We start from the raw sequence: 26,980 nt of genomic DNA, 5'->3' as shown, positions 1-26,980 counted from the left end.
AACAGGCTTCTGGACTCGTTATTTGCCGGTACATTCAACATGCAGAATTCACATAGAAATACCATGGAATTAGTGGGAGATATGCATTGTCATAGACGTATACAACGCTAGCTGACATGGCTAGCCTCCACTAAACACCATAATAACGGAGGTTAGCTAAATCAAGGCTATGCTAGCTGTCCTTGACCCTATAGTTAAAGATACTGCTGCTTCCTAGTTCTACCCATTTTAATCTATTGCTGTCCTTTTTTTGTGTTAGTTTACACACTGTGCTCACAGGCTTTTCTTTGATTTAATGTATTAATTGTCTGTAATCACGTTGTAAACGGGCCTTTAAAATAAAATCGATAAAGAACGTTTGCTATTATTCATTCCAGTTAAGTCCTGGTAGTAGAGTTATTTTGTTCCTCCCTGCTGTTTCAGAGGCCTCTACGGCCTTCAAGCTGTTCTGTCACAATTTGTTCCGTACACAGCTTCGCTGTGCAGTCCAGTGGGAACATTGAATCAGTAATCAATCTTTAATCATTACATCGTCGTCCTTCACTGTAAAGTACTGCTACTGTCATGGCCGCGTGGTGTTTGTTCTGGTTTGACTGGATGCCTCGAGGTCTTTGGTGGAACACCCTGAACCCAAATTTAAACCAGTGTGAAAGTGTGCGTGCGTGTGCGTGTGCGTGTGCGTGTGCGTGTGCGTGTGTGTGTGTGTGTGTGTGTGTGTGTGTGTGTGTGTGTGTGTGTGTGTGTGTGTGTGTGTGTGTGTGTGTGTGTGTGTGTGTGTGTGTGTGAGATTTCCGACTCAATTCACCCCTTCATCCCCCACATGCTGAACTACAAACAGCAGATTTCACTATGACACCTATGTAAACAGGAAACAAGCCAACAGCTGCTAACAGGCAAATGATGTACACTGACAGGCAGCATTACATTAATACACACTTTAACACATCATGGTCCCATGTCCTCATAACAACCTTTTCTGATCTCTCAGTCACAGTGGCATCCTCACGGTTGTTGCTGAGACAACGCACGAGCGGACGGGTCTCCCATGGAGACTGAGCTCTCAGTCCACTAAGATTCATCCTCCCCTTGCTCTACATTATTTTTTGTTTTCTCCCCCAAGAGGTCAGCCTAATGGCTACATATAGTAATGGGACTTGGAGAGGCGTCTATCAAAGACATTGATTCAGGGATATCTTTTATCTATTCGGGACATAACCTTGTCCCCAGGTTCGAGAGAGACGTCTGAGGACGAGATTACTTGGGACGTGCTTCTATCAAACGCAATTTGCAGAGGAGCATCGCAGAACAATTTGCATTGCAGAAAAGCACAGTGCAGAAAATCCCTAATGCACTTTGATTGAATTCTAGCCAGAGAGTACGAATTCATTTCAAATCTAATGTTATTTGTGACATGCTTGGTAAACAACAGGTGTAGACTAACAGTGTAATGCTTGGTAAACAACAGGTGTAGACTAGCAGTGAAATGCTTACTTACAGGTCCTTCCCAACAATGCAGAGATAAATAAAATAGAGAAATAATAGAAAAGTAATAACACGTAATAATAAGTGAACAATGAGTAAATCAAATAAAATTCAAATCAAATCAAATGTATTTGTCACATACACATGGCTAGCAGATGTTAATGTGAGTGTAGCGAAATGCTTGTGCTTCTAGTTCCGACAATGCAGTGATAACCAACAAGTAATCTAACTAACAATTCCTAAACTACTGTCTTATACACAGTGTAAGGGGATAAAGAATATGTACATAAGGATATATGAATGAGTGATGGTACAGAGCAGCATACAGTAGATGGTATCGAGTACAGTATATACATATAAGATGAGTATGTAAACAAAGTGGCATAGTTAAAGTGGCTAGTGATACATGTATTACATAAGGATGCAGTCGATGATATAGAGTACAGTATATACGTATGCATATGAGATGAATAATGTAGGGTAAGTAACATTATATAAGGTAGCATTGTTTAAAGTGGCTAGTGATATATTTACATCATTTCCCATCAATTCCCATTATTAAAGTGGCTGGAGTTGAGTCAGTGTCAGTGTGTTGGCAGCAGCCACTCAATGTTAGTGGTGGCTGTTTAACAGTCTGATGGCCTTGAGATAGAAGCTGTTTTTCAGTCTCTCGGTCCCAGCTTTGATGCACCTGTACTGACCTCGCTCAGTATGTAGGCAGCAGCCACTCAATGTTAGTGGTGGCTGTTTAACAGTCTGATGGCCTTGAGATAGAAGCTGTTTTTCAGTCTCTCGGTCCCAGCTTTGATGCACTTGTACTGACCTCGCCTTCTGGATGATAGCGGAGTGAACAGGCAGTGGCTCGGGTGGTTGATGTCCTTGATGATCTTTTTGGCCTTCCTGTGACATCGGGTGATGTAGGTGTCCTGGAGGGCAGGTAGTTTGCCCCCGGTGATGTGTTGTGCAGACCTCACTACCCTCTGGAGAGCCTTACGGTCATGGGCGGAGCAGTTGTCATACCAGGCTATGATACAGCCCGACAGGATGCCCTCGATTGTGCATTTGTAAATGTTTGTGAGTGTCCTCGGTGACAAGCCAAATTGCTTCAGGCTGTTGCGCCTTCTTCACCACGCTTTCCGTGTGGGTGGACCATTTCAGTGTGTCTGTGACATTTACGCAGAGGAATTTAAAACTTTCCACCTTCTCCACTACTGTCCCGTCGATGTGGATAGGGGGGAGCTCCCTCTGCTGTTTCCTGAAGTCCACGATCATCTCCTTTGTTTTGTTGACATTGAGTGTGAGGTTATTTTCCTGACACCACACTCCGAGGGCCCTCATCTCCTCCCTGTAGGCCGTTTCGTCGTCGTTGGTAATCAAGCCTACCACTATTGTGTCGTCTGCAAACTTGATGATGGAGTTGGAGGCGTGTATGGCCACACAGTCATGGGTGAACAGGGAGTACAGGAGAGGGCTGAGAAAGGCACCCTTGTGGGGCCCCAGTGTTGAGGATCAGAGGGGGTTGATGTTGTTTCTTACCCTCACCGCCTGGGGGCGGCCCATCAGAAAGTCCAGGACCCAGTTGCACAGGGCGGGGTCGAGACCCAGGGTCACATGGAACTTTTTCTGGGCTCTTTTATTTCAGCTCATGAAACATGGGACCAACACTTGTGTCCCAGTCCAGCGGCAGCTCTAGCCTTTAGCTCAGTGTGGCTGTTTCCTGTAATCCAAGGCTTCTGGTTGGGATACAGTGCCTTCAGAAAGTATTACTTCATACCCCTTGACTTATAACACATTTTGTTGTGTTACAGCCTGAATTCAAAATGGATTAAATTGGGTTTTTTCTTACCCATCTACATACAATACCACATAATGACAAAGTGAAAACATGTTTTTAGAAATGTGAGGGAAATGTATTGAAAATTACTCATTTACATAAGTATTCACACTCCTGGGTCAATACTTTGTAGAAGCGTCTTTGGCAGCGATTGCAGTTGTGAGTCTTTCTGGGTAAGTCTCTAAGAGTTTACCACACCTGGAATGTGCAATACTTGCACATTATTATTTTCAAAGTTCTTCAAGCTCTGGCAAATTGGTTGTTGATCCTTGCTAGACAACCATTTTCAGGTCATACCATAGATTTTCAAGTAAATGTATGTCAGAACTGTAACTCAGACACGCACTGACTTCTTGGAAAGCATCTCCAGTGTAGATTTGGCCTTGTGTTTTAGGTTATTGTCCTGCTGAAAGGTGAATTAATCTCCCAGTGTCTGGTCGAAAGCAGACTGAATGAAGCAGGTTTTCCTTTTGGATTTTGCCTATATGCTTAGCTCCATTCCATTAATTTTTTATCCTGAAGATGCAGCCACCACTATGCTTGAAAATATGGTGTGGTACTCAGTAATGTGATGTATTGGATTTGCCCCAAACATAACACTTTGTATTCAGGACAAAAAGTGCATTGCTTTGCCAAATTTGTTGCAGTATTACTTTTGTGCCTTGTTGCAAACAGGATGCATGTTTTGGAATGTTTTTATTCTGTACAGGCTTCCTTCTTTTCACTCTGTCATTTAGGTTAGTATTGTGGAGTAACTACAATGTTGTTGATCCATCCTCAGTTTTCTCCTATCACAACCATGAAACTCTGTAACTGTTTTAAAGTCACCATTGGCCTCATGGTGAAAATCCCTGAGCGGTTTCCTTGCTCTCCGGCAACTAAGTTAGGAAGGACGCCTGTATCTTTGTTGTGACTGGTTGTATTGATACAACATCCTAAGTGTAATCAATAACTTCACCATGCTCAAAGGGATTTTCAATGTCTGTTTTTTTTACCCATCTACCAATAGGAGCCCTTCTTTGCGAGGCATTGGAAAACCTCCATGGTCTTTGTGGTTGAATATGTGTTTGAAATTCACTGCTCGACTGAGGGACCTTACAGATAATTGTGTGTGGGGTACAGAGATGAGGTAGTCATTCAAAAATCATGTCAAATACTATTATTACACACAGAGTGAGTCCATGCAACTTAATATGTGACTTGTTAAGCACATTTTTACTACTAAACTTATTTTGACTTGCCATAACAAAGGGGTTGAATACTTATTGACTCAAGACATTTCAGCTTTTAAGTTTGAATTAATTTGTAATATTTTCAAAAAACATAATTTCACTTTGACATTATGGGGTATTGTGTGTGGGGTATTGTGGGGTATTATGGGGTATTGTGTGTGTGGGGTATTGTGTGTGTGTGTGTGGGGTATTATGGGGTATTGTGTGTGGGGTATTGTGGGGTATTGTGTGTGGGGTATTATGGGGTATTGTGTGTGTGGGGTATTGTGGGGTATTGTGTGTGGGGTATTGTGGGGTATTATGGGGTATTGTGTGTGTGTGGGGGTATTGTGGGGTATTGTGGGGTATTGCGTGTGTGTGGGGTATTGTGGGGTATTGTGTGTGGGGTATTGTGAGGTATTATGGGGTATTGTGTGTGTGTGTGGGGGGTATTGTGGGGTATTGTGTGTGGGGTTTTGTGGGGTATTATGGGGTATTGTGTGTGTGGGGTATTGTGTGTGGTGTATTGTGGGGTATTATGGGGTATTGTGTGTGTGTGTGTGGGGTATTGTGTGTGGGGTATTGTGGGGTATTATGGGGTATTGTGTGTGTGGGGTATTGTGGGATATTGTGTGTGGGGTATTGTGTGTGGGGTATTATGGGGTATTGTGTGTGTGGGGTATTATGGGGTATTGTGTGTGTGGGGGGTATTATGGGGTATTGTGTGTGGGGTATTGTGGGGTATTGTGGGGTATTGTGTGTGGGGTATTGTGGGGTATTATGGGGTATTGTGTGTGTGGGGGGTATTGTGGGGTATTATGGGGTATTGTGTGGGGTATTGTGTGTGGGGTATTGTGGGGTATTATGGGGTATTGTGTGTGTGGGGGTATTGTGGGGCATTGTGTGTGGGGTTTTGTGGGGTATTATGGGGTATTGTGTGTGTGGGGTATTGTGGGGTATTGTGTGTGGTGTATTGTGGGGTATTATGGGGTATTGTGTGTGTGGGGTATTGTGGGGTATTATGGGGTATTGTGTGTGTGTGTGTGGGGTATTGTGTGTGGGGTATTGTGTGTGGGGTATTGTGTGTGGGGTATTGTGGGGTATTATGGGGTATTGTGTGTGTGGGGTATTGTGGGGTATTGTGTCTGGGGTATTATGGGGTATTGTGTGTGGAGTATTATGGGGTATTGTGTGTGGGGTATTGTGGGGTATTGTGTGTGGGGTATTATGGGGTATTGTGGGGTATTGTGTGTGGGGTATTGTGGGGTATTGTGTGTGGGGTATTGTGTGTGTGGGGGTATTGTGGGGTATTGTATGTGGGGTTTTGTGGGGTATTATGGGGTATTGTGTGTGGTGTATTGTGGGGTATTATGGGGTATTGTGTGTGTGGGGTATTATGGGGTATTGTGTGTGTGGGGTATTGTGGGGTATTGTGTGTGGGGTATTGTGGGGTATTGTGTGTGGGGTATTGTGTGAGGGGTATTGTGTGTGGGGTATTATGGGGTATTGTGTGTGTGGGGTATTGTGGGGTATTGTGTGTGGGATATTGTGGGGTATTGTGTGTGGGGTATTGTGGGGTATTATGGGGTATTGTGTGACAAAACAATCTAAAATACAGGCAGTAACTCAACAAAATGTTGAAAAAGTCCAAGGGGAGAGAATAGATTCTGAAGGTACTGTATGTACGCATGGTCACTTTGGGGACAACGTCATCGAAGCACTTATTAATGAAGCCGGTGACTGATGTGGTAAACTCCTCAATGCCATTCGAAGATTCCCGGGGAACATATTCCAGGCTGTGCTAAGCAAAACAGTCCTGTAGCTTAGAATCCACTTTATCGGACAACTTCTCTATTGGTTGCAGCCACTGGTACTTCCCATTTTAGATGTTTGCTTGTAAGGAGGAATCGGGAGGATAAAGTCACATTTGCCAAGTGGAGGGTGAAGGAGAGCTTTGTATGCGTTTCTGTGTACGGAGTAAAGATGAAAGATGTGGCGATGAGTCCAAAGAGTCCTGATAAGGGTTTCTCATCATCATGTTTATCAATAAGGTCATCTGACTGATATAGATCCCAGACGTAGTCGATATTAATAGTTTTTACAGTACAGAAGGCCTGGAACAGGTGTTTCTGATGTCAGACAAGAAGGAAATAGGTGTTGCACCAAACTATTGGTATCATAGGATACATTAACCTCTCTCCCCCTCTCTCTTTCCCCTCCCTCCCTCCCTCTCTCCTCCCTCCCTCCCTCTCTCTTTCCCCTCCCTCTCTCCCCCTCTCTCTTTCCCTTCCCTCCCTTCCTCTCTCCTCTCTCTTTCCCCTCCCTCCCCTCTCTCTTTCCCCTCTTTCCCTCTCTCTCTTTCCCTTCCCTCCCTCCCTCCCTCTCTCCTCCTCTCTCTTTCCCCTCCCTCCCCTCTCTCTTTCCCCTCCCTCCCTCCTCCTCCTCTCTCTTTCCCCTCCCTCCCCCTCTCTCTTTCCCCTCCCTCCTCTTTCCCCTTCCTCCCTCTCTCCCCCTCTCTCTTTCCCTTCCCTCCCTTCCTCTCTCTTTCCCTTCCCTCCCTTCCTCTCTCTTTCCCCTCCTTCCCCCTCTCTCTTTCCCCTCTCTCTCTTTCCCTTCCCTCCCTCCCTCCCTCTCTCCTCCTCTCTTTCCCCTACCTCCCCCTCTCTCTTTCTCCTCCCCCACTCTCTTTCCCCTCCCTCCCTCTCCCCTCCTCTCTCTTTCCCCTCTAACCCCTCTCTCTTTCCCCCCCTCCTCTCTCTTTCCCCTCCCTCCCCCTCTCTCTTTCCCCTCCCTCCCTCTCTCCCCCTCTCTCTTTCCCTTCCCTCCCTTCCTCTCTCTATCCCCTCCTTCCCCCTCTCTCTTTCCCCTCTCTCTCTTTCCCTTCCCTCCCTCCCTCTCTCCTCCTCTCTTTCCCCTACCTCCCCCTCTCTCTTTCCCCCTACCTCCCCCTCTCTCTTTCCCCTCTCTCCCCCTCTCTCTTTCCCCTCCCCCCTCCTCTCTTTTCCCTCCCTCCCTCCCTCCCTCTCTCTTTACCCTCCCTCTCTCCCCCTCTCTCTCTTTCCCCTCCCTCCCTCGCTCCCTCCCTCGCTCCCTCCCTCTCTCCCTCCCCTCCCTCCCTCTCTCTCTCGTTGCAGTGGAGGGGATGAAAGTGGTGGAGAAGTGTGACAGCGACATCAAGAAGCTCAGGGAGGAGATGGCCTCCATGAACAACAGGTTAGTCACCTTATTACGTCGTCATCTTTGAACGTTTACCTCTAGCTGCAACCTGAATCCCGATAACGTTGTCCAACGCATGAATGGTGTTTTCTGCATCTGACATTTGAACAGTCCTATCTGAGCTCCTAGTTAGTGTAAGCTAGTAGAGGAAGTATTGACAGAACCCCCCCCCCTCCTCCTCAGTCGGTCATTAGCAGGGCTTTACAACCTAGGGTCATGCTCATTAGGTTATATATTTAGATAAGGTATTATTATTATACTTTAAATTTAACACCCCCCCCCCCTCAGAGATCTCACTCTCTTTGCTCAGGGTAGATCTGTGACATAACGATGTGATCAGGTTGGACAATTATGAAAGGATTTAGTTAAGCTCATTGTCCCGCGTCATACAGTGTTATTAATAACCGAAGGTCACATACTGTCTGATTTATTGTTTGCTGCTTGCTTTGTACAGTAGTCATTTCCTGGATGACAAAAAGAAGCTGACACCTCGGAGAGACGTGCCCTCTTACCCCAAGGTAAGGCAGTGGCTGACACCTCGGGGAGTCGTGCCCTCTTACCCCAAGGTAAGGCAGTGGCTGACACCTCGGGGAGTCGTGCCCTCTTACCCCCCAAGGTAAGGCAGTGGCTGACACGAAGACGTGCCCTCTTACCCCAAGGTAAGGCAGTGGCTGACACCTCGGGGACTTGTGCCCTCTTACCCCAAGTTAAGGCAGTGGCTGACACCTTGGGGAGTCGTGCCCTCTTACCCCCCAAGGTAAGGCAGTGGCTGACACATCGGAGAGACGTGCCCTCTTACCCCAAGGTAAGGCAGTGGCTGACACCTCGGAGAGACGTGCCCTCTTACCCCAAGGTAAGGCAGTGGCTGACACCTCGGAGAGACGTGCCCTCTTACCCCAAGGTAAGGCAGTGGCTGACACCTCGGAGAGACGTGCCCTCTTACCCCAAGGTAAGGCAGTGGCTGACACCTCGGGGAGTCGTGCCCTCTTACCCCCCAAGGTAAGGCAGTGGCTGACACCTCGGAGAGTCGTGCCCTCTTACCCCAAGGTAAGGCAGTGGCTGACACCTCGGGGAGTCGTGCCCTCTTACCCCAAGGTAAGGCAGTGGCTGACACCTCGGGGAGTCGTGCCCTCTTACCCCCCAAGGTAAGGCAGTGGCTGACACCTCGGAGAGACGTGCCCTCTTACCCCAAGGTAAGGCAGTGGCTGACACCTCGGAGAGACGTGCCCTCTTACCCCAAGGTAAGGCAGTGGCTGACGCCTCGGAGAGACGTGCCCTCTTACCCCAAGGTAAGGCAGTGGCTGACGCCTCGGAGAGACGTGCCCTCTTACCCCAAGGTAAGGCAGTGGCTGACGCCTCGGAGAGACGTGCCCTCTTACCCCAAGGTAAGGCAGTGGCTGACGCCTCGGAGAGACGTGCCCTCTTACCCCAAGGTAAGGCAGTGGCTGACGCCTCGGAGAGACGTGCCCTCTTACCCCAAGGTAAGGCAGTGGCTGACGCCTCGGAGAGACGTGCCCTCTTACCCCCCAAGGTAAGGCAGTGGCTGACGCCTCGGAGAGACGTGCCCTCTTAACCCCCAAGGTAAGGCAGTGGCTGACGCCGCGGAGAGACGTGCCCTCTTAACCCCCAAGGTAAGGCAGTGGCTGACGCCTCGGAGAGACGTGCCCTCTTACCCCAAGGTAAGGCAGTGGCTGACGCCTCGGAGAGTCGTGCCCTCTTACCCCAAGGTAAGGCAGTGGCTGACGCCTCGGAGAGACGTGCCCTCTTACCCCAAGGTAAGGCAGTGGCTGACGCCTCGGAGAGACGTGCCCTCTTACCCCAAGGTAAGGCAGTGGCTGACGCCTCGGAGAGACGTGCCCTCTTACCCCAAGGTAAGGCAGTGGCTGACGCCTCGGAGAGACGTGCCCTCTTACCCCAAGGTAAGGCAGTGGCTGACGCCTCGGAGAGACGTGCCCTCTTACCCCAAGGTAAGGCAGTGGCTGACGCCTCGGAGAGACGTGCCCTCTTACCCCAAGGTAAGGCAGTGGCTGACGCCTCGGAGAGACGTGCCCTCTTACCCCAAGGTAAGGCAGTGGCTGACGCCTCGGAGAGACGTGCCCTCTTACCCCAAGGTAAGGCAGTGGCTGACGCCTCGGAGAGACGTGCCCTCTTACCCCAAGGTAAGGCAGTGGCTGACGCCTCGGAGAGACGTGCCCTCTTACCCCAAGGTAAGGCAGTGGCTGACGCCTCGGAGAGACGTGCCCTCTTACCCCAAGGTAAGGCAGTGGCTGACGCCTCGGAGAGACGTGCCCTCTTACCCCAAGGTAAGGCAGTGGCTGACGCCTCGGAGAGACGTGCCCTCTTACCCCAAGGTAAGGCAGTGGCTGACGCCTCGGAGAGACGTGCCCTCTTACCCCAAGGTAAGTCAGTGGCTGACGCCTCGGAGAGACGTGCCCTCTTACCCCAAGGTAAGGCAGTGGCTGACGCCTCGGAGAGACGTGCCCTCTTACCCCAAGGTAAGGCAGTGGCTGACGCCTCGGAGAGACGTGCCCTCTTACCCCAAGGTAAGGCAGTGGTCTGCAAAGTACTCCAACTTCATTGTGTGCGTCAAGTGTTTTGTCATTATCAGTGAGCCTGTTACCAGGGACTGTAGGTCCATAGTGTCAGAACACCACCTGTAGGTCCATAGTGTCACCTGTAGGTCCATAGTGTCACCTGTAGGTCCATAGTGTCACCTGTAGGTCCATAGTGTCAGAACACCACCTGTAGGTCCATAGTGTTAGAACACCACCTGTAGGTCCATAGTGTCAGAACACCACCTGTAGGTCCATAGTGTCAGAACACCACCTGTAGGTCCATAGTGTTAGAACACCACCTGTAGGTCCATAGTGTCAGAACACCACCTGTAGGTCCATAGTGTCAGAACACCACCTGTAGGTCCATATTGTCACCTGTAGGTCCATAGTGTCAGAACACCACCTGTAGGCCCATAGTGTCAGAACACCACCTGTAGGTCCATAGTGTCAGAACACCACCTGTAGGTCCATAGTGTTAGAACACCACCTGTAGGTCCATAGTGTCAGAACACCACCTGTAGGTCCATAGTGTCAGAACACCACCTGTAGGTCCATAGTGTCAGAACACCACCTGTATGTCCATAGTGTTAGAACACCACCTGTAGGTCCATAGTGTCAGAACACCACCTGTAGGTCCATAGTGTCAGAACACCACCTGTAGGTCCATAGTGTCAGAACACCACCTGTAGGTCCATAGTGTCAGAACACCACCTGTAGGTCCATAGTGTCAGAACACCACCTGTAGGTCCATAGTGTCACCTGTAGGTCCATAGTGTCACCTGTGGGTCCATAGTGTCAGAACACCACCTGTAGGTCCATAGTGTTAGAACACCACCTGTAGGTCCATAGTGTCAGAACACCACCTGTAGGTCCATAGTGTCAGAACACCACCTGTAGGTCCATAGTGTCACCTGTAGGTCCATAGTGTCACCTGTAGGTCCATAGTGTCAGAACACCACCTGTAGGTCCATAGTGTCAGAACACCACCTGTAGGTCCATAGTGTTAGAACACCACCTGTAGGTCCATAGTGTCAGAACACCACTTTGTAGGTCCATAGTGTCAGAACACCACCTGTAGGTCCATAGTGTTAGAACACCACCTGTAGGTCCATAGTGTCAGAACACCACCTGTAGGTCCATATTGTCACCTGTAGGTCCATAGTGTCAGAACACCACCTGTAGGTCCATAGTGTCAGAACACCACCTGTAGGTCCATAGTGTTAGAACACCACCTGTAGGTCCATAGTGTCAGAACACCACCTGTAGGTCCATAGTGTCAGAACACCACCTGTAGGTCCATAGTGTCAGAACACCACCTGTAGGTCCATAGTGTTAGAACACCACCTGTAGGTCCATAGTGTTAGAACACCACCTGTAGGTCCATAGTGTCAGAACACCACCTGTAGGTCCATAGTGTCACCTGTAGGTCCATAGTGTCACCTGTATGTCCATAGTGTCAGAACACCACCTGTAGGTCCTGAGTCAGTTGTATGACAGATGTTCCTCCACCCTGTCAGAAACAGCATGCCCCTAGTTAAGTGCACATGTGTGCTAGTGTTTCCCCTAGATTTCATAGGTTGCCTCGGAGTGCAAAGGCCCTAGGGGCTAGCTGCCTCGCCTAAAGAATTACAGCCAGCATCTGTCTCCGGCGCTGGATTAACACCTGAAGTCAGGTCAGGTATGTAGAGGTAAACCCATAACTCGCACTGGAGACAGACTGGGTAAACTGGGAGCTCTGTGGCTTGCAGTACATGCTTTCGCAGCAGACCATAGACATCTTCAGAAAGCCTGCCCTTTGACCTCTGGCTGTGAGAGGCCAACAAGGTTCGACGCTGACTTCACCAAAACATTGTTGTTCTTCCCTCTCCCCTCTTCTGTGTGTGTGTGTGTGTGTGTGTGTGTGTGTGTGTGTGTGTGTGTGTGTGTGTGTGTGTGTGTGTGTGTGTGTGTGTGTGTGTGTGTGTGTGTGTGTGTGTGTGTGTGTGTGTGTGTGTGTGTGTGTGTAGTACCACCTGTCTCAGGAGACAGTGGAAGCTCTCAGACATCCCACCTTTGATGTGTGGCAGTGGGAGCCCAATGAGGTGAGGACAGGGGATTGGACCATAGGCGCTCAACTGTCAGAGAGGTTCAACTGTCAGAGGTTCAACTGTCAGAGGTTCAACTGTCAGAGGTTCAACTGTCAGAGGTTCAACAGTCAGAGAGGTTCAACAGTCAGAGAGGTTCAACAGTCAGAGAGGTTCAACAGTCAGAGAGGTTCAACAGTCAGAGAGGTTCAACAGTCAGAGAGGTTCAACAGTCAGAGAGGTTCAACTGCCATAGAGGCTCAACTGCCATAGAGGCTCAACTGCCATAGAGGCTCAACTGCCATAGAGGCTCGACTGCCATAGAGGCTCGACTGCCATAGAGGCTCGACTGCCATAGAGGCTCGACTGCCATAGAGGCTCGACTGCCATAGAGGCTCGACTGCCATAGAGGCTCGACTGCCATAGAGGTTCGACTGCCATAGAGGTTCGACTGCCATAGAGGTTCGACTGCCATAGAGGTTCGACTGCCATAGAGGTTCGACTGCCATAGAGGCTCGACTGCCATAGAGGCTCGACTGCCATAGAGGCTCGACTGCCATAGAGGCTCGACTGTCATAGAGGTTCGACTGTCATAGAGGTTCAACTGTCATAGAGGTTCAACTGTCATAGAGGTTCAACTGTCATAGAGGTTCAACTACCATAGAACTGTCGCTCACACTCTGTCTCACTTATCCACCTTCCTTCATGTGGTCAGATGCTGAGCTGCCTGGAGCACATGTACAATGACCTGGACCTGGTCAAGGGCTTCAACATGAACCCCATCACACTGAAGAGTTGGCTGGTAAGACATCTAGAGATATCTACAACTGTTCTTCATGTACTGCTGCACCACTTGTTACTACATTTACATTTACATTTAAGTCATTTAGCAGACGCTCTTATCCAGAGCGACTAGTGTCAGGTCTGTTGTAGATGTCTGATGGTCTCACGTCTTCCTTCCCCTCTACCTCCCTGCAGCTTTGTATCCATGACAACTACCAGGTGAATCCCTTCCATAACTTCCGTCACTGTTTTTGTGTCACCCAGATGATGTACAGCATGATCTGCCTCTGCAGCCTACAGGTAATACTACAGTAATACTACAGTCATATTACAGTAATACTACAGTAATACTATAGTAATACTACAGTCATACTACAGTAATACTACAGTAATAATACAGGTAATACAACAGTAATACTACAGTAATACTACAGGTAATACTATAGTCACACTACGGGTAATACTAAAGTAATACTACATATAATACTACAGTAACACCACAGTAATACTACAGGTGATACTACTGGTAATACCACAGTAATACTACAGTAATATCAAATCAAAGTTTATTTGTCACGTGCGCCGAATACAACAGGTTCACCTTACAGTGAAATCCTTACAGGCTCTAACCAATAGTGCAAAAAAGGTATTAGGTGAACAATAGGTGAGTAAATAAATAAAACAACTGTAGTGATGCTCAGTCAGGATGGTGCAGTTGTAAAACCTTTTGAGGATCTCAGGACCCATGCCAAATCTTTTTAGTTTCCCGAGGATGAATAGGCTTTGTCGTGCCCTCTGTAATTCCACAGTAATACTTCAGTAATTCAACAGTAAGACTATAAACCTCAGCTCTATAAAAGGGCATCAATAATACTGGAGTGATGAGAAAGAGAGATTGGTGAGGAGGAATTGTTTTTTTTTTCGAGAGAGAGAGAGAGAGAGAGAGAGAGAGAGAGAGAGAGAGGAGAGAGAGGAGAGAGGAGAGAGAGAGAGGGAGAGAGAGAGAGAGAGAGAGAGAGAGAAGAGAGAGAGAGAGAGAGAGAGAGAGAGAGAGAGAGAGAGAGAGAGAGAGAGAGAGAGAGAGAGAGAGAGAGAGAGAGAGAGAGAGAGAGAGAGAGAGAGAGAGAGAGAGAGAGAGAGAGAGAGAGAGAGAGAGAGAGAGAGAGAGAGAGAGAGAGAGAGAGAGAGAGGGAGAGGGAGACGAGTTTGGAAGAGAAATTCTACTCCCTTGGAGACGCTCTGTCATCCATTCATGAGACGTTTATTTATCATCAAAGGCTATAATGAGTGATTATGAGGCGGCCATGTTAAATGAGATCTCTCTCACACGAACACGGATTTACCTACCTGTGCAAACTTGCATGCCGGGAAAACACCCACACACCCACCCACCCACACGCACGCACGCACACACACACCCATACGCACACACACGCGCACACACACGTGCGCACAGTACACAGATGGCCAATTCATTGACGTAATGAGCCTGTGTTGTGTGTCTCCCAGGAGATATTCACCCAGGTGGACATTCTGATTCTGATGACAGCTGCAGTGTGCCACGATCTGCAGCACCCAGGGTACAACAACACGTAAGAATTCTCTCCTCTCTCTATCCCTGCCATCTGGCCATCCGAATTCAATGAAACTAGACACAGTCTGGCCATCCGAATTCAATGAAACTGTACACAGTCTGTCTATACTAATTCAATGAAACTAGACACCCAGGTTTCATTCAAGAAGGGATTTGAAAGCATGGCCCTGTGAGACTAATTCTCTCTCTCAGGTACCAGATAAACGCACGGACGGAGCTTGCGGTACGCTACAATGATATCTCTCCTCTGGAGAATCATCACTGTGCCGTGGCCTTCCAGATCTTCTCTCAGCCTGACTGCAACATCTTCTCCACCTTCGATGCTGAGGCCTTCAAACAGATTCGTCAGGTAGGGGGTAGGAGTGCGTGTGTCTGCGTGCGTGCGTGTGTCTGCGTGCGTGCTGATTTGTATCTCTGTCTTAGGGAATCATCACACTGATCTCTCTCTCTGTATGTCTTTGGGAATCATCACACTGATCTCTCTCTGTCTGTCTTTGGGAATCATCACACTGATCTCTCTCTGTCTGTCTTTGGGAATCATCACACTGATCTCTGTCTTAGGGAATCATCATACTGATCTCTCTCTATCTGTCTTAGGGAATCATCACACTGAATTATCTCTCTGTCTTAGGGAATCATCACGCTGATCTCTCTCTGTCTGTCTTTGGGAATCATCACACTGATCTCTCTCTGTCTTAGGGAATCATCACACTGATCCTGGCCACAGACATGGCACGACATGGCGAGATACTGGACTCATTCAAGCATAAAGTGGACCGCTTTGACTTCAGTGATGAAGAGCATGTCACTTGTGTAAGGATACACATGACTATGTATTTGCCCCTAGAAGACATATTTTCCACTACCTTAGTTTGTGCAAATCTGTGTATTTGTTCTACTGCCCTATGCAGTAATACTATATTTACAACTTTTCTTAGGTATGTTTGCTAGTCCTTTCTGCTGCTATTTATGTGGGCCATCTGGTAGACCCCCTCCCTATATTAAACTCTGCTCTGTGTAACCTTTGACCCCTAGCTGAAGATGGTGCTAATTAAGTGCTGTGACATCTCTAACGAGGTGCGGCCCATGGAGGTGGCTGAGCCCTGGGTCGACTGTCTGCTGGAGGAGTACTTCATGCAGGTACGTAAAGCCCCATATGTGCTGTATATGCGTTGTTATACAGTACATAGCCTACAGTGTAAAGCCCCATATACAGTGCCTTCGGAAAGTATTCAGACCCCTTGACTTTTTCCACATTTTGTTACATTACAGCCTTATTCTAAAATTTATCAAATAAAATCCTCATCAATCTACACACAATACCCCCATAATGACAAATTGAAAACAGTTTTTTAGAAATGTTTGCAAATGTATAAACAAAACCAAAATAAAAACTTTATTTACATAAGTATTCATACCCTTTGCTTATGAGACTCGAAATTGATCTCAGGTGCATCCTGTTTCCATTAAACATCCTTGAGATGTTTCTACAACGTGATTGGAGTCCACCTGTGGTAAATTCAATTGATTGGACATTATTTGGAAAGGCACACACCTGTCTATATAAGGTCCCACAGTTGACAGTGCATGTCAGAGCACAAACCAAGCCATGAGGTCGAAGGAATTGTCCGTAGAGCTCCGAGACAGGATTGTGTTGAGGCGCAGATCTGGGGAAGGTTACCAAAACATTTCTGCAGTATTGAATTTTCCCAAGAACACAGTGACCTCCATAATTATTAAATGGAAGAAGTTTGGAACCACCAACACTCTTCCTAGAGCTGGCCGCCCGGCCAAACTGAGCAATCGGGGGAGAAGGGTCTTGGTCAGGGAGGTGACCAAGAACCCGGTGGTCACACTGACAGAGCTCCAGAGTTTCTCTGTGGAGATGGAAGACCCTTCCAGAAGGACAACCATCTCTGCAGCTCTCCACTAATCAGGCCTTTATGGTAGAGTGGCCAAACGGAAGCCACTCTTCAGTAAAAGGCACATGACAGCCCACTTGGAGTTTACCAAAAGGCACCTAAAGGACTCTCAGACCATGAGAAACAAGATTCTCTAGTCTGATGAAACCAAGATTGAACTCTTTGGCCTGAATACCAAGCGTCACGTCTGGAGGACACCTGGCACCATCCCTACGGTGAAGCATGGTGGTGGCAGGGACTGGGAGACTAGTCGGGATTGAGGGAAAGATGAACGGAGCAAAGTACAGAGAGATCTCTGATGAAAACCTGCTGATTTTTAAATATTTTTTAAATCATCGTTATCAAGGGATCCAATACTTCCGGACCCCATGTATGTGGCGTTTTGTATTAAAAATGAAGGATTGCACTGAACTTTTTCTCTCTTCTCCATTCTTTCATCAGAGTGACAGGGAGAAGGCAGAGAGTCTGCCTGTAGCCCCCTTCATGGACAGAGAAAAGGTCACCAAACCCACCGCCCAGATCGGATTCATCAAGTTCGTCCTTATCCCCATGTTTGAGACCGTAATGAAGGTGAGCGACGGATGGATGGGACCGTAAAATGAGAATACGACCTGTGACGATGACGATAAAAACCGGCCTCTTGTCTCTCTCTCAGCTGTTCCCTCAGATTGACAAAGTGATGATCCAGCCTCTGAGAGAGTCACGAGACAGATATGAGGAGCTCAAGAAGATTGACGATGCCATGAATGAGGTCCGATATATTTATGTGTGTGTTTGATTGTTTTCTTTGAGGACACGTCAGCATGATCTTATGTGTAGCAGTGACTGGAACAGTGCTGCGAATGTCTCTCTCCTTCAGGTGGAGAAAAAAAAAAGTGAGAACCTGACTATGGGGAAGAAGAAATGAGAGCTTGAAGGTAGGTGTTTTGACTGGCTGGATTGAAGGTCTTCTATAAACTATATGGGTGTGGTGTTTAAATGTTAATGTATGTTCCTCTATTTCAGCTCAAAAGTCTTATGGTGGAGACGAGTCAGTATGGCATTCTGATGAAGAGGGGAAACAGACCAAGCCTGTCTGACTGGCTGGATGGACAATCCAAAGCTTATATCAGGAAATGTCGACTTGAACAGCACGGACTACTTCAGTGAACGATATTTTGATTCTGTGTCTTGCCTTTTTTTGTTTTTAAATGGGTTTTTTTCTTTCCGGGATGTACAGATTTTTTGTTGCCTTTGTTGTTTCCTACAAAAATAAATGTTTATTTTAAATAACCATTTATGTGGACTGTTTGCGTTTCAAACTATTTATATTGAACAAAAATAGAAACGCAACATGTAAAATGTTCCATACAAAAAAACTTATTTCTCTCCAATTTTGTGGCCAATTTTTTTTACATCCTTGCTAATAAGCGTTTCTTTTTTACCAAGATAATCCATCCACCTGACAGGTGTGGCATATCAAGAAGCTGATTAAACAGCATGATCATTACACAGGTGCACCTTGTGCTGGGGACAATAAAAGGCCACTCTAAAATGTGCAGTTTTGTCACCCAACACAATGCCACAGATGTCTCAAGTTGAGGGAGCATGCAATTGGCATGCTGACTGCAGGAATGTCCATCAAAGCTATTGCCAGAGAATGTTCATTTCTCTACCATAAGGAGTACGTTGAACCGGCCTCAACCACATGTAACCACGCCAGCCCAGGACCTCCACATCCAGCTTCGGGATCGTCTGAGACCAGCCACCCGGACAGCTGATGAATATTTCTATAAAGCCCTTTTGTGAAGGAAAAAAAAAAGTTCTGAGTGGGTGGGCCTATGCCTTCCCAGGCCCACCCATGGCTCCACCCCTGCCTAGGCATGTGAAATCCATAGATTAAGGCTTAACAAATGTATTTCAATTGACTGATTCCCTTGTATAAACTGTAATGCAGTAAAATTGTTGCATTTACATTATTGTTCAGTATAAATTCTACCCAGCAGTGCTTACTGAGTAGTCTTACCTGTGGAGACGTTATGGTTCATGTGATTAAGCCAGACTGAATGGATGGTGAGCAACAAGTATTCATCCCGGTTTACTTCTGAAGGTTTGAAGAGGTGTCAGTGTGGCGTTGAACTTTACAAAACAATAGGATGTTGTTGAAACACCTTAAGCCTTTTAATGCAAGGGGACATTTTTACCTCAAATTTGATCAAAACTTGTTATCCTACTTTGGAGACATCTCAGCCAATCACGGGTCCTGCCTTTCTCATTAAATAGCTCAGTGCTTCCTCGGCTAAATTAGGCTCATAATTTAAACTTTTTATTCGTATGCAGACTCTGTATAAATTGGTAATTAAGGCATATGAAAGTTAATGTTCAAGGAAGTATTTCTTGAAGTGAAGTAGGAAATGTAATCAAACGCCCCCGTTCCTGAATTGGGTCAGATATGCACTTTCTGACAGTGGAAGGACTTGGTTCCCCAGTGGTCAGGGTACAACACTACACAGTGCTTGGCTCTTGTTCAATTGAAGAGGACTATACATTTAGTGGAGCGCAAGAGACACTTAAGCATCAAACGGTCAGTCATCATTTTTTATTTAAAAATAAAGAAGAAATGGCTAATTCTCGGTAAATCACAAATCATAATAAATTTACACAACTCAAACGGTTAGTCTATCCGTCTCCAAACAAAGATAGAACAACAGAACTCTGAAAGAAGCCTTTTTAAACCAAAATATAGAATCTGTCTGTCCTATCCGTTTCAGCTCGAGGCTTTGGTCACTGGCCCAGGCTGGTTGCCTTTCTTGGCTTTTTTACTGGCTCCGTTGGACTGCTGTCCCTTCCCTGGTCCTCTCTTTTTGCCTCCTTGTTCATTCTGCTGTTGGAGCCTCTGCTGTTTCTTCTCTCTGTAGGACGCCATGTTGTCAAAGTTGCCCTTGTACAGGTGCTGGAACCGGCTCTCTAACCCTGCTGAGACTGTCGTGAGGAGAAACAGGAGGGAGGAGCAGGGTCAGAGACAGCGAAATGAAATTGTAGCACAGTTCATTCAGGTGGTGGATTACTATTAGAATATCAAATCAAACCCCTTTGTTCTAAGCCTTGATCCAAGTTTATGTTGAAGGTATCTCTGAGCATCCACTAAATAACAGAGTAAAAAAAAATACATGTAAAGTCTCCTGGTAGTCTTGACTACTTGGCATTAAGAACTACTTAGCTCAGGGGAACATGGAAGCAGACATGGAGCCAAGTGCATAAACATTGCAGGTTAGAACTGCTCTTTACTGAGTGAGGAGGATGATGGGTAATGTGAGGGCACAGTGTTGTGTCATGTGTGATGACTCACCCTGAAGTGCCTCCCAATGCGGCTGAAGGGTCTCAGTCACTCTTTTCATCTCTGGGCTTTCACTGTCGCACTGCAGAGAGAGAGAGAGAGAGAACAAAACACCCCAGTGGCAACATAAGGGCTAAAACACAAACCCTGGAGTGTTTGTTTGCTAAATAAAGAAGAGTATACTGTTGTGCGAGATGAGCTTGGAGGGTACTACGGTGTTGTCAACGAACAGCAGTACCTGCCAGCTGTCTTGCGTGTGTGTGTACACGAGGAACGGCGTCTCTCGGCTATCCAGCAGGACCCAGAGCCGACCCTGGGGGTCAAAGGTCAAATCCAGAGGACAGTGAGGTAGGGTCAACCTGCTGGAGGGCATCAGTCGCTCCTCTGTCCCTTGCTCCATCCCAAACAACTGCACCGAGGGAACTCTGGAAAACACAGGACAAATATTTTGTCACAGGTTACACACACTCCACTGATCTACATAGCTAGGGTCATTTATATATGTGCACAGTACACTGTCAACTCCTGATATATGCACCGACCTCTCACACTGCACCGCCACGTGATGTCCACCGGGGGAACCAGCGATCCTGCTGACTGCAGACCTCTGGGAACAAAAGGCACAAATTACGATGATGTCACAAACATAACTGGGGGGGGGGGGATTGACGACCCGCTATGGTCTTGCATCAGGTCAAATACCAACAGTTGACCCTAAAAAATAAAAATAAATACATTAAGAAGAATAATTCACTGGCAGGTGGAATGAAAACATTGGCGGTTCAGAACAATTATATTTTGGGTTGTAAACGTTTTCAATTAACATAATTTTTTTTTTTTTTTTTTACAAATCCAGGAATCCTTGTTGTGTTGAATTATGTTGCGAATTCCTTTAGGCTATGTTAGCGGTGAGGCAGACATAGCCAGGCTACCAGCCACGCCACGAGAGAGTATAGCAGGGAACTTTCCATTAGTAGGCCTGTGTGTGGTGCTGAACATTCCTAAATGTTTCAGCATGCAGAGCTTATATTCCCTTCAACCAGGCAACAATATGTTGCCATGTTCATTTCCCTGACCCCATAGCTCACTTAAAAATGACTAATGTAAGAAGAGAAATTTAAAAAATGAAAGGTTATGATGGTGAAATTACACCAGCATGGAAACAGGTGTTGCCTGAGTAAAATCCCCGGTTTGGAAGGATTTTGGCATCATTGTAGACGAGGACAACAACCAGGTAGCTGCATAGACAAAAGTGAAAGTAGGTATTTGTTTAAGATGAGGTTTATTAACAGTTCATTATGACATTAAAATGTAGGTTTTTGTTCATTTAGACCATATACAGGCAATAGAAAGTTTAAACCTGTACGACTGGTATCTAAATCGCCTACTAAATAAATCTAGGCTAAATAAGAGGTAACCTGTTGCAGCCTATGGCCTATTAGATTCTGGGAATTGTTTACTTAAGTCTCAATTAAACTATTTGATTATGTAAACAAAGATATTGTTTGGTTGTCAGCTATAGGCTTTCATTAGGTTTTTCAAAGCAGTTTGAGTTGCCAATGTGCCCCATGTGACCTATAAACAGTCAGCTCTATGGATTGAAGCTTCGCATGAGTGACGACAAGGAGAGCTACTCAGTATTCATATTGATGGATTCTATTCAAATGTAACATGTTTCAAGTGAAACTGTAGTTTTGTTTGTATCCTGTTTAGTGAATGATTACTGTGAGTAATAATAGAGTTTAGGTCATGAAACTGTGTGTATGCTAATTTTAGAAAAGGTTGACCTAAATCAGATAAGAGGAAATTGCCTGGGATCAGAGAGCAGGGTCAGGACCTGAAGATGGACAGGTTGAGATTCTGACATCTAGGTAAACAAGAGAGGAGCATGGACATTCCACAGGGGAAAGGAGGGAAACTCATTGGGGTCATAACATGTATAGCCGGGGAGGTAAAGAGGCAGGGGAAGAGGCAGGTGAAGAGGGAGGGAAGAGGCAGGTGAAGAGGGAGGGAAGAGGCAGGTGAAGAGGGAGGGAAGAGGCAGGTGAAGAGGGAGGGAAGAGGCAGGTGAAGAGGGAGGGAAGAGGCAGGTGAAGAGGGAGGGAAGAGGGAGGTGAAGAAGGGGAAGAGGGAGGTGAAGAGGCAGGTAAAGAGGGAGGTGAAGAAGGGGAAGAGGGAGGTGAAGAGGCAGGTGAAGAGGGAGGTGAAGAGGGAGGTGAAGAGTATAAGACTTGTTGTGAGCTTTCTAAAAAATGTGCACTCAGCTTCTTGGTAATAACCACTTGAAACTTCTGGTCTCAGTTCCTTTTTTGCAAAGAGTTTGCAATGGCATTTTGATTTGTAACAGTATGAATGACAATGTTTGCTAGTTGTTGCTAAATGCACACCCAGAAGAGGAATGACTCCATGCATCAGTGGCTTGGTTAACTGCTACAGTCCCACGCCGGCGCATTTCAGACTTCAGACCCCTTTCAAACATTGTGTTTGAACTACAGACTTCTTGGGGTCGTACTATTGGATAAGTCCATATATTCTTGATCCATTGACACCAACCATTAGTCTGTGTGAGCTACAACTCAGCAAGACAAGAGCGGATCCTGAAGGGGCCCGGGGGGTTTAAACGTCTATAGAGTCCAAACGGTTTGAGATAAAGTATTAATAGCCATCTACAGTATGCAGGTTGTCCAATCAAAAACTGATATTTTGACCAATGGGTAAAATGTTAATTGTGTAGATAACTCCTATAAGAAAAGCAATTGTCCAAACCTCATGTCTCTATCATAATCAATTCAAATGTTATTGGAGTTTCTACCCTTGTAGGATCCCCCAACCAAAAAAATAAATGGAGACCAGAGAAAACAATGAATCTGGCAAATAGCATCGTGCCAGCTAGGCTGGATTGTTGTGTGAGAATTAAGGCTGACTGACAGACTCGCCATTGAATCCAGATGACATTAAACGAGATAGATATCGATTTTGAGATGTAATATTTTAATATAGGCTTTTCATATTAATGTGAATGTACTGTTGTTGTCCAAATATTTCTCACAAAAACAAGCGTCTCTATGAAATGTCAACAGAGCTCTGTACGGACCGCAAGCTTTGTGTTGATTTGGCTTCTTGCCACCCGCGGAAACAACTCTGCAGATGACCACAACATGTAATGTCCTCAAATGTCGCTGCGAGAAAGCGCACTGCTCTGAAACCAGAGATCAGTGTATTATTAACTAATGTATTAGGTGACAAAATCACTGTTTGAATATAATGTTACTGATACTGTAGATTAGAGAAATACCCCCCAGTGAACGATTCAGAACATGACAATTAACATTTTCCCAAGACAAATATATTTTATAACATAAGTGAAATTTCATCCACCCCCTAATCTATGAAAAGCAGAGACTCTCCCGAACAGGTGTTAGAAGGTAAGGGGTTTCTTCTGCGTAGAAGATCATAGGAAATCCCAGGACACACTGTCTTTAACACTGTAATAAGCTCACATAGTCGCTGTCACAAACTCAAAACAGTTGTCATATCGCCTGGTTCCTCTCTAGGTTTCTTCCTAGGTTTTGGCCTTTCTAGGGAGTTTTTCCTAGCCACCGTGCTTCTACACCTGCATTGCTTGCTGTTTGGGGTTTTAGGCTGGGTTTCTGTACAGCACTTTGAGATATCAGCTGATGTACGAAGGGCTATATAAATACAATTGATTTGATTTGTCACTGACTAGTTGAGATCTCAGGACTGATAAGGTTAATGTGAGAAGTAAAGTGGTCACCTTTTCCTTTTCTGTGTCTGAGTTCGGCATGTCCCTCAGCTGCTTCAGGTCCCAGCTCTGGAGCCTCCGACCTGACTCATACTCCCACAGCTTCATGGTCCCATCCTGTCAACACACACCAGCACAGTCAGACACACTAGTCTCCATTTAAAAACAATTTGTGCAGTAGTAGAGCTTAATCTGAACCGGTACACGTGACACCTCTATCTGAAAGATCACCCAGCGTTACGTAATATTACTCAATTCAGCAGAATTGTAATATGTCTAGATCTCTCACCCCTGATCCAGAGAGGAGCCACTGTGGGTGTCCTGGTGGGGCCAAAAGAGAACTGACAAATCTATGGAGAAAAAAAAAAAACTTGAAATATCAGGAAATTGGAGTGGTAACCGACTGGTTAAACATTAATTCATGTTTAAATTCTGTGGCCATTCATTGCTAGGTAGGCCAGCTGTACTCACTCCAAGTGTCCCAGGCAGAATGCCTGGATGTTGTGTGGTGACCTCAAGTGGCTGACCCTGATCTTCTCATCACGGTCAGCTGTGACGACATACTTGTCGTTGGGGGTCAGGGTCTAGAGGAGAAGAGTGGGGGAGATATCCCAAACTGACTGGCAGTTCACCAGGAGTTGTTCACTTGAAGCGAGCCATTGATCGGCATGTTACTATTGTGAAAAATGTACAACCATTGAAGGCGTCGAACCCCATCAAACTCTGCCAAATCTGAGATGTAAGACGGGACTAAGTAAGGTCTACCCATCTTCTGAAAATGCCCTTTAAAAACATTCAACTATGAAAAATAACCTTCCCTTTAATAACCTACCCTTTAATAACAAAGTATCATGTGAATGAATTAATCCTCTTTACCATTGATAGAAGCATGGATAGATGTCCCAGCTTCAACTCTCCTGTCTTCTGGGGCTCCACCACAGAGAAGGAGTAGACGTCACCTGACTTGTCTGCTGCCCACACCTCATCCTCAGCTTCGGTGAACACAAGAGACGTGCACCTCCGCACAACCCACCTGAAAATAATACAACGGTCTCACTCAACATCTCAAAGAGAGCGACAATCGACACATTCAGATTTTTTTTCTTCTGATTTCAGTAAGTCGGATATTTGCTTTTATCTGCTTGTCCTATGGATACCTTGTACTGATGACCTGCCATGAGGGTTCACAGCGAAACAGAACAAGGCGTTTGGTGTCATCGGTCAGCGCGACCAGCTTCGCAGAGGAGGAAACGGCAAACGCCAGGATCTTGTCACTTCCTGTCTCTTCTGATCCATCACTACCAGGATGAAAGGGAGAAGTACATTTCTGGTGAAATCGTATCCCTTGAAAACAGTTGCTTCTTACCACACGGTGACACACACACATTTCAAATCAAACAAGTGACACGTGGTTCAGTCACATATCTAGGTCGAGCAAGTCTGACAATAACTCAGCAATGATGGGTGCACTGCAAGGGGTTGGCAACACACATTATAAATTCCTGAGAGGTCAGTTGGCTGAAAAGACATAGCTAGCTAATGTTGTTTACCTTTTGTTGTCGGCCTCTGGGTCCTTTGGCTTCTGTTCTGCTGCGCTACAGTCAAACACAAATGGTTCTCTGGTACAAAAAGAGAAAGGAGCATTTAATCATTGATGATTTAAATGTGGACTTGTGATTTAATACACATAGCTGGCTAGCCCAAGAATGTACTAAAGTAGCCTGTTTTGTACTGAGTGCAGAACATTAGGAACACCTTCCTAATATTGGGAGTTGCAGCCTGTGCGCCTGGCACCTACAACCATTACCCCGTTCAAAGGCAGTTCAATATTTTGTCTTGGCACACACACACCATGTCTCATGCCTTAACTGGTCTCCTCCACTTCTTCATCATCACTAATTAAAGTTGATTTAACAGGTGACGTCAAAAGGGGGTCATAGCGTTCACCTGGTCATTCTGTGATGGAAAATATGTTGTACTTTCAGTGTATACCGTTACCGTCTATAAATGGACTAACTTAGCTAATAACGTTAGCTGGGATGATACGGAGCTAACGTTAGTTATCTTATTTATTTCTCTTCGCTACTAGCCTACTAGCTTAGCTTATACGACGCATTATTGTACAAACAATATAATATTAGGCACATCTGTTCATACAAACCTGTTCTTTTTAGTGTGTATTGCAATGAGCTTTTTTTCATAGGTTGAAACAAGCCATTCTCCACAGGCACCGAGAGATGCCATGGCTACTTCTACAAATACCGTTCACGTGGGACGCACAGAAGTGCGGAAGTATTTGTCGCACCTCTTTTACGTCACCAAAGAACAAAACGTACATTAAAAGATGATCGATACACTGATGAGAGTCGTTGTCCACAAAGCGGCACGGCGGGCTTGTCTACCTCGCGTCTATCCTTCCTTTGGATTGCTGGATACAATTCAATTCATTTTAAGGGCTTTATTGGTATGGGAAACATATGTTAACATTGCCAAAGCAAGTGAAATGAAATAAACAAAAAATGTACAGTAAACATTACACTCACAAAAGTTCCAAAAGAAAATACATTTCAAATGTCATATATGTGCAAAATGTAATATTGTTTGCAAATAGTTAAAAAGGGAAAATAAATCAACATAAATATGGATTGTATTTTCAAAGTTTTTTTGTTCTTCACTGGTTGGCCTTTTCTTGTGGCAACAAGTCACCAATCTTGCTGCTGTGATTTCATACTGTGGGATTTCACCCAGTAGATATGGGAGTTTATCAAAATTGGATTTGTTTTCGAATTCTTTGTGGATCTGTGTAATCTGAGGGTAATATGTCTCTCTAATATGGTCATACATTTGGCAGGGGGTTAGGAAGTGCAGCTCAGTTTCTACCTCATTTTGTGGGCAGTGTGCAGATAGCCTGTCTTCTCTTGAGAGTCAGGTCTGCCTATGGCGGCCTTTCTCAATAGCAAGGCTGTGCTCACTGAGTCTGTACATAGTCAAAGCTTTCTTTCATTTTGGGTCAGTTGCGTCTTTCTCTCTGGGACAGTCCTTCCTTTGGCTTGGTCGTCACTAGTTACCACAGCCACAAAGTAAAAAATTCCACCTATTTCAACAATTTATCTTCTTAAAATGTGATTTTAAACATAACCCTAACGACACTGCTAACAGTATACCTTAATTTAAGAGTGAATATCACATTTTATTATCCTAATTTAAAAAAAAAATATATATAACCCATTTTGACTATGTG

The 26,980-nt window shown here is 45.9% G+C and overlaps 2 protein-coding genes across 8 annotated transcripts in view; one reads left to right on the top strand and one right to left on the bottom strand.

Annotated features, from left to right (window-relative positions):
- LOC124044265 (high affinity cGMP-specific 3',5'-cyclic phosphodiesterase 9A-like) overlaps positions 1-17,935 on the top strand; it is a 36,642-nt gene extending 18,707 nt beyond the window's left edge. For 6 of the 7 annotated variants that reach the window (XM_046363890.1, XM_046363889.1, XM_046363894.1 and 3 more), the window contains 13 exons: positions 7,662-7,740; positions 8,198-8,261; positions 12,305-12,379; positions 13,077-13,163; positions 13,340-13,444; positions 14,654-14,736; positions 14,931-15,087; positions 15,438-15,551; positions 15,774-15,878; positions 17,102-17,230; positions 17,316-17,411; positions 17,520-17,577; positions 17,666-17,935. In XM_046363890.1, coding sequence (XP_046219846.1) covers positions 7,662-7,740; positions 8,198-8,261; positions 12,305-12,379; positions 13,077-13,163; positions 13,340-13,444; positions 14,654-14,736; positions 14,931-15,087; positions 15,438-15,551; positions 15,774-15,878; positions 17,102-17,230; positions 17,316-17,411; positions 17,520-17,567 — 1,142 coding nt within the window. In that variant the 3' untranslated portion in view covers positions 17,568-17,577; positions 17,666-17,935. The remainder of the gene's footprint in view (positions 1-7,661; positions 7,741-8,197; positions 8,262-12,304; positions 12,380-13,076; positions 13,164-13,339; positions 13,445-14,653; positions 14,737-14,930; positions 15,088-15,437; positions 15,552-15,773; positions 15,879-17,101; positions 17,231-17,315; positions 17,412-17,519; positions 17,578-17,665) is intronic. The other variant, XM_046363895.1, reaches the window with a different exon arrangement.
- A 1,288-nt stretch (positions 17,936-19,223) lies between these two features.
- On the bottom strand, positions 19,224-26,037 carry wdr4 (WD repeat domain 4). The gene is made up of 11 exons (XM_046363888.1): positions 25,901-26,037; positions 25,290-25,358; positions 24,897-25,037; positions 24,616-24,772; positions 24,211-24,323; positions 24,029-24,089; positions 23,752-23,856; positions 20,519-20,583; positions 20,215-20,401; positions 19,989-20,058; positions 19,224-19,621 (listed from the first exon to the last, which is right to left on the bottom strand). Exons 1-11 carry the CDS (start codon positions 25,981-25,983, stop codon positions 19,407-19,409), a joined length of 1,266 nt encoding a protein of 421 aa, XP_046219844.1. The 5' UTR covers positions 25,984-26,037; the 3' UTR covers positions 19,224-19,406.
- Positions 26,038-26,980: the final 943 nt, after the last annotated feature.

Source organism: Oncorhynchus gorbuscha, linkage group LG09, assembly GCF_021184085.1.
Source record: "Oncorhynchus gorbuscha isolate QuinsamMale2020 ecotype Even-year linkage group LG09, OgorEven_v1.0, whole genome shotgun sequence".
Classification (NCBI taxonomy): Eukaryota; Metazoa; Chordata; class Actinopteri; order Salmoniformes; family Salmonidae; genus Oncorhynchus; species Oncorhynchus gorbuscha.
This window is presented reverse-complemented; position numbering and strand designations above follow the sequence as displayed.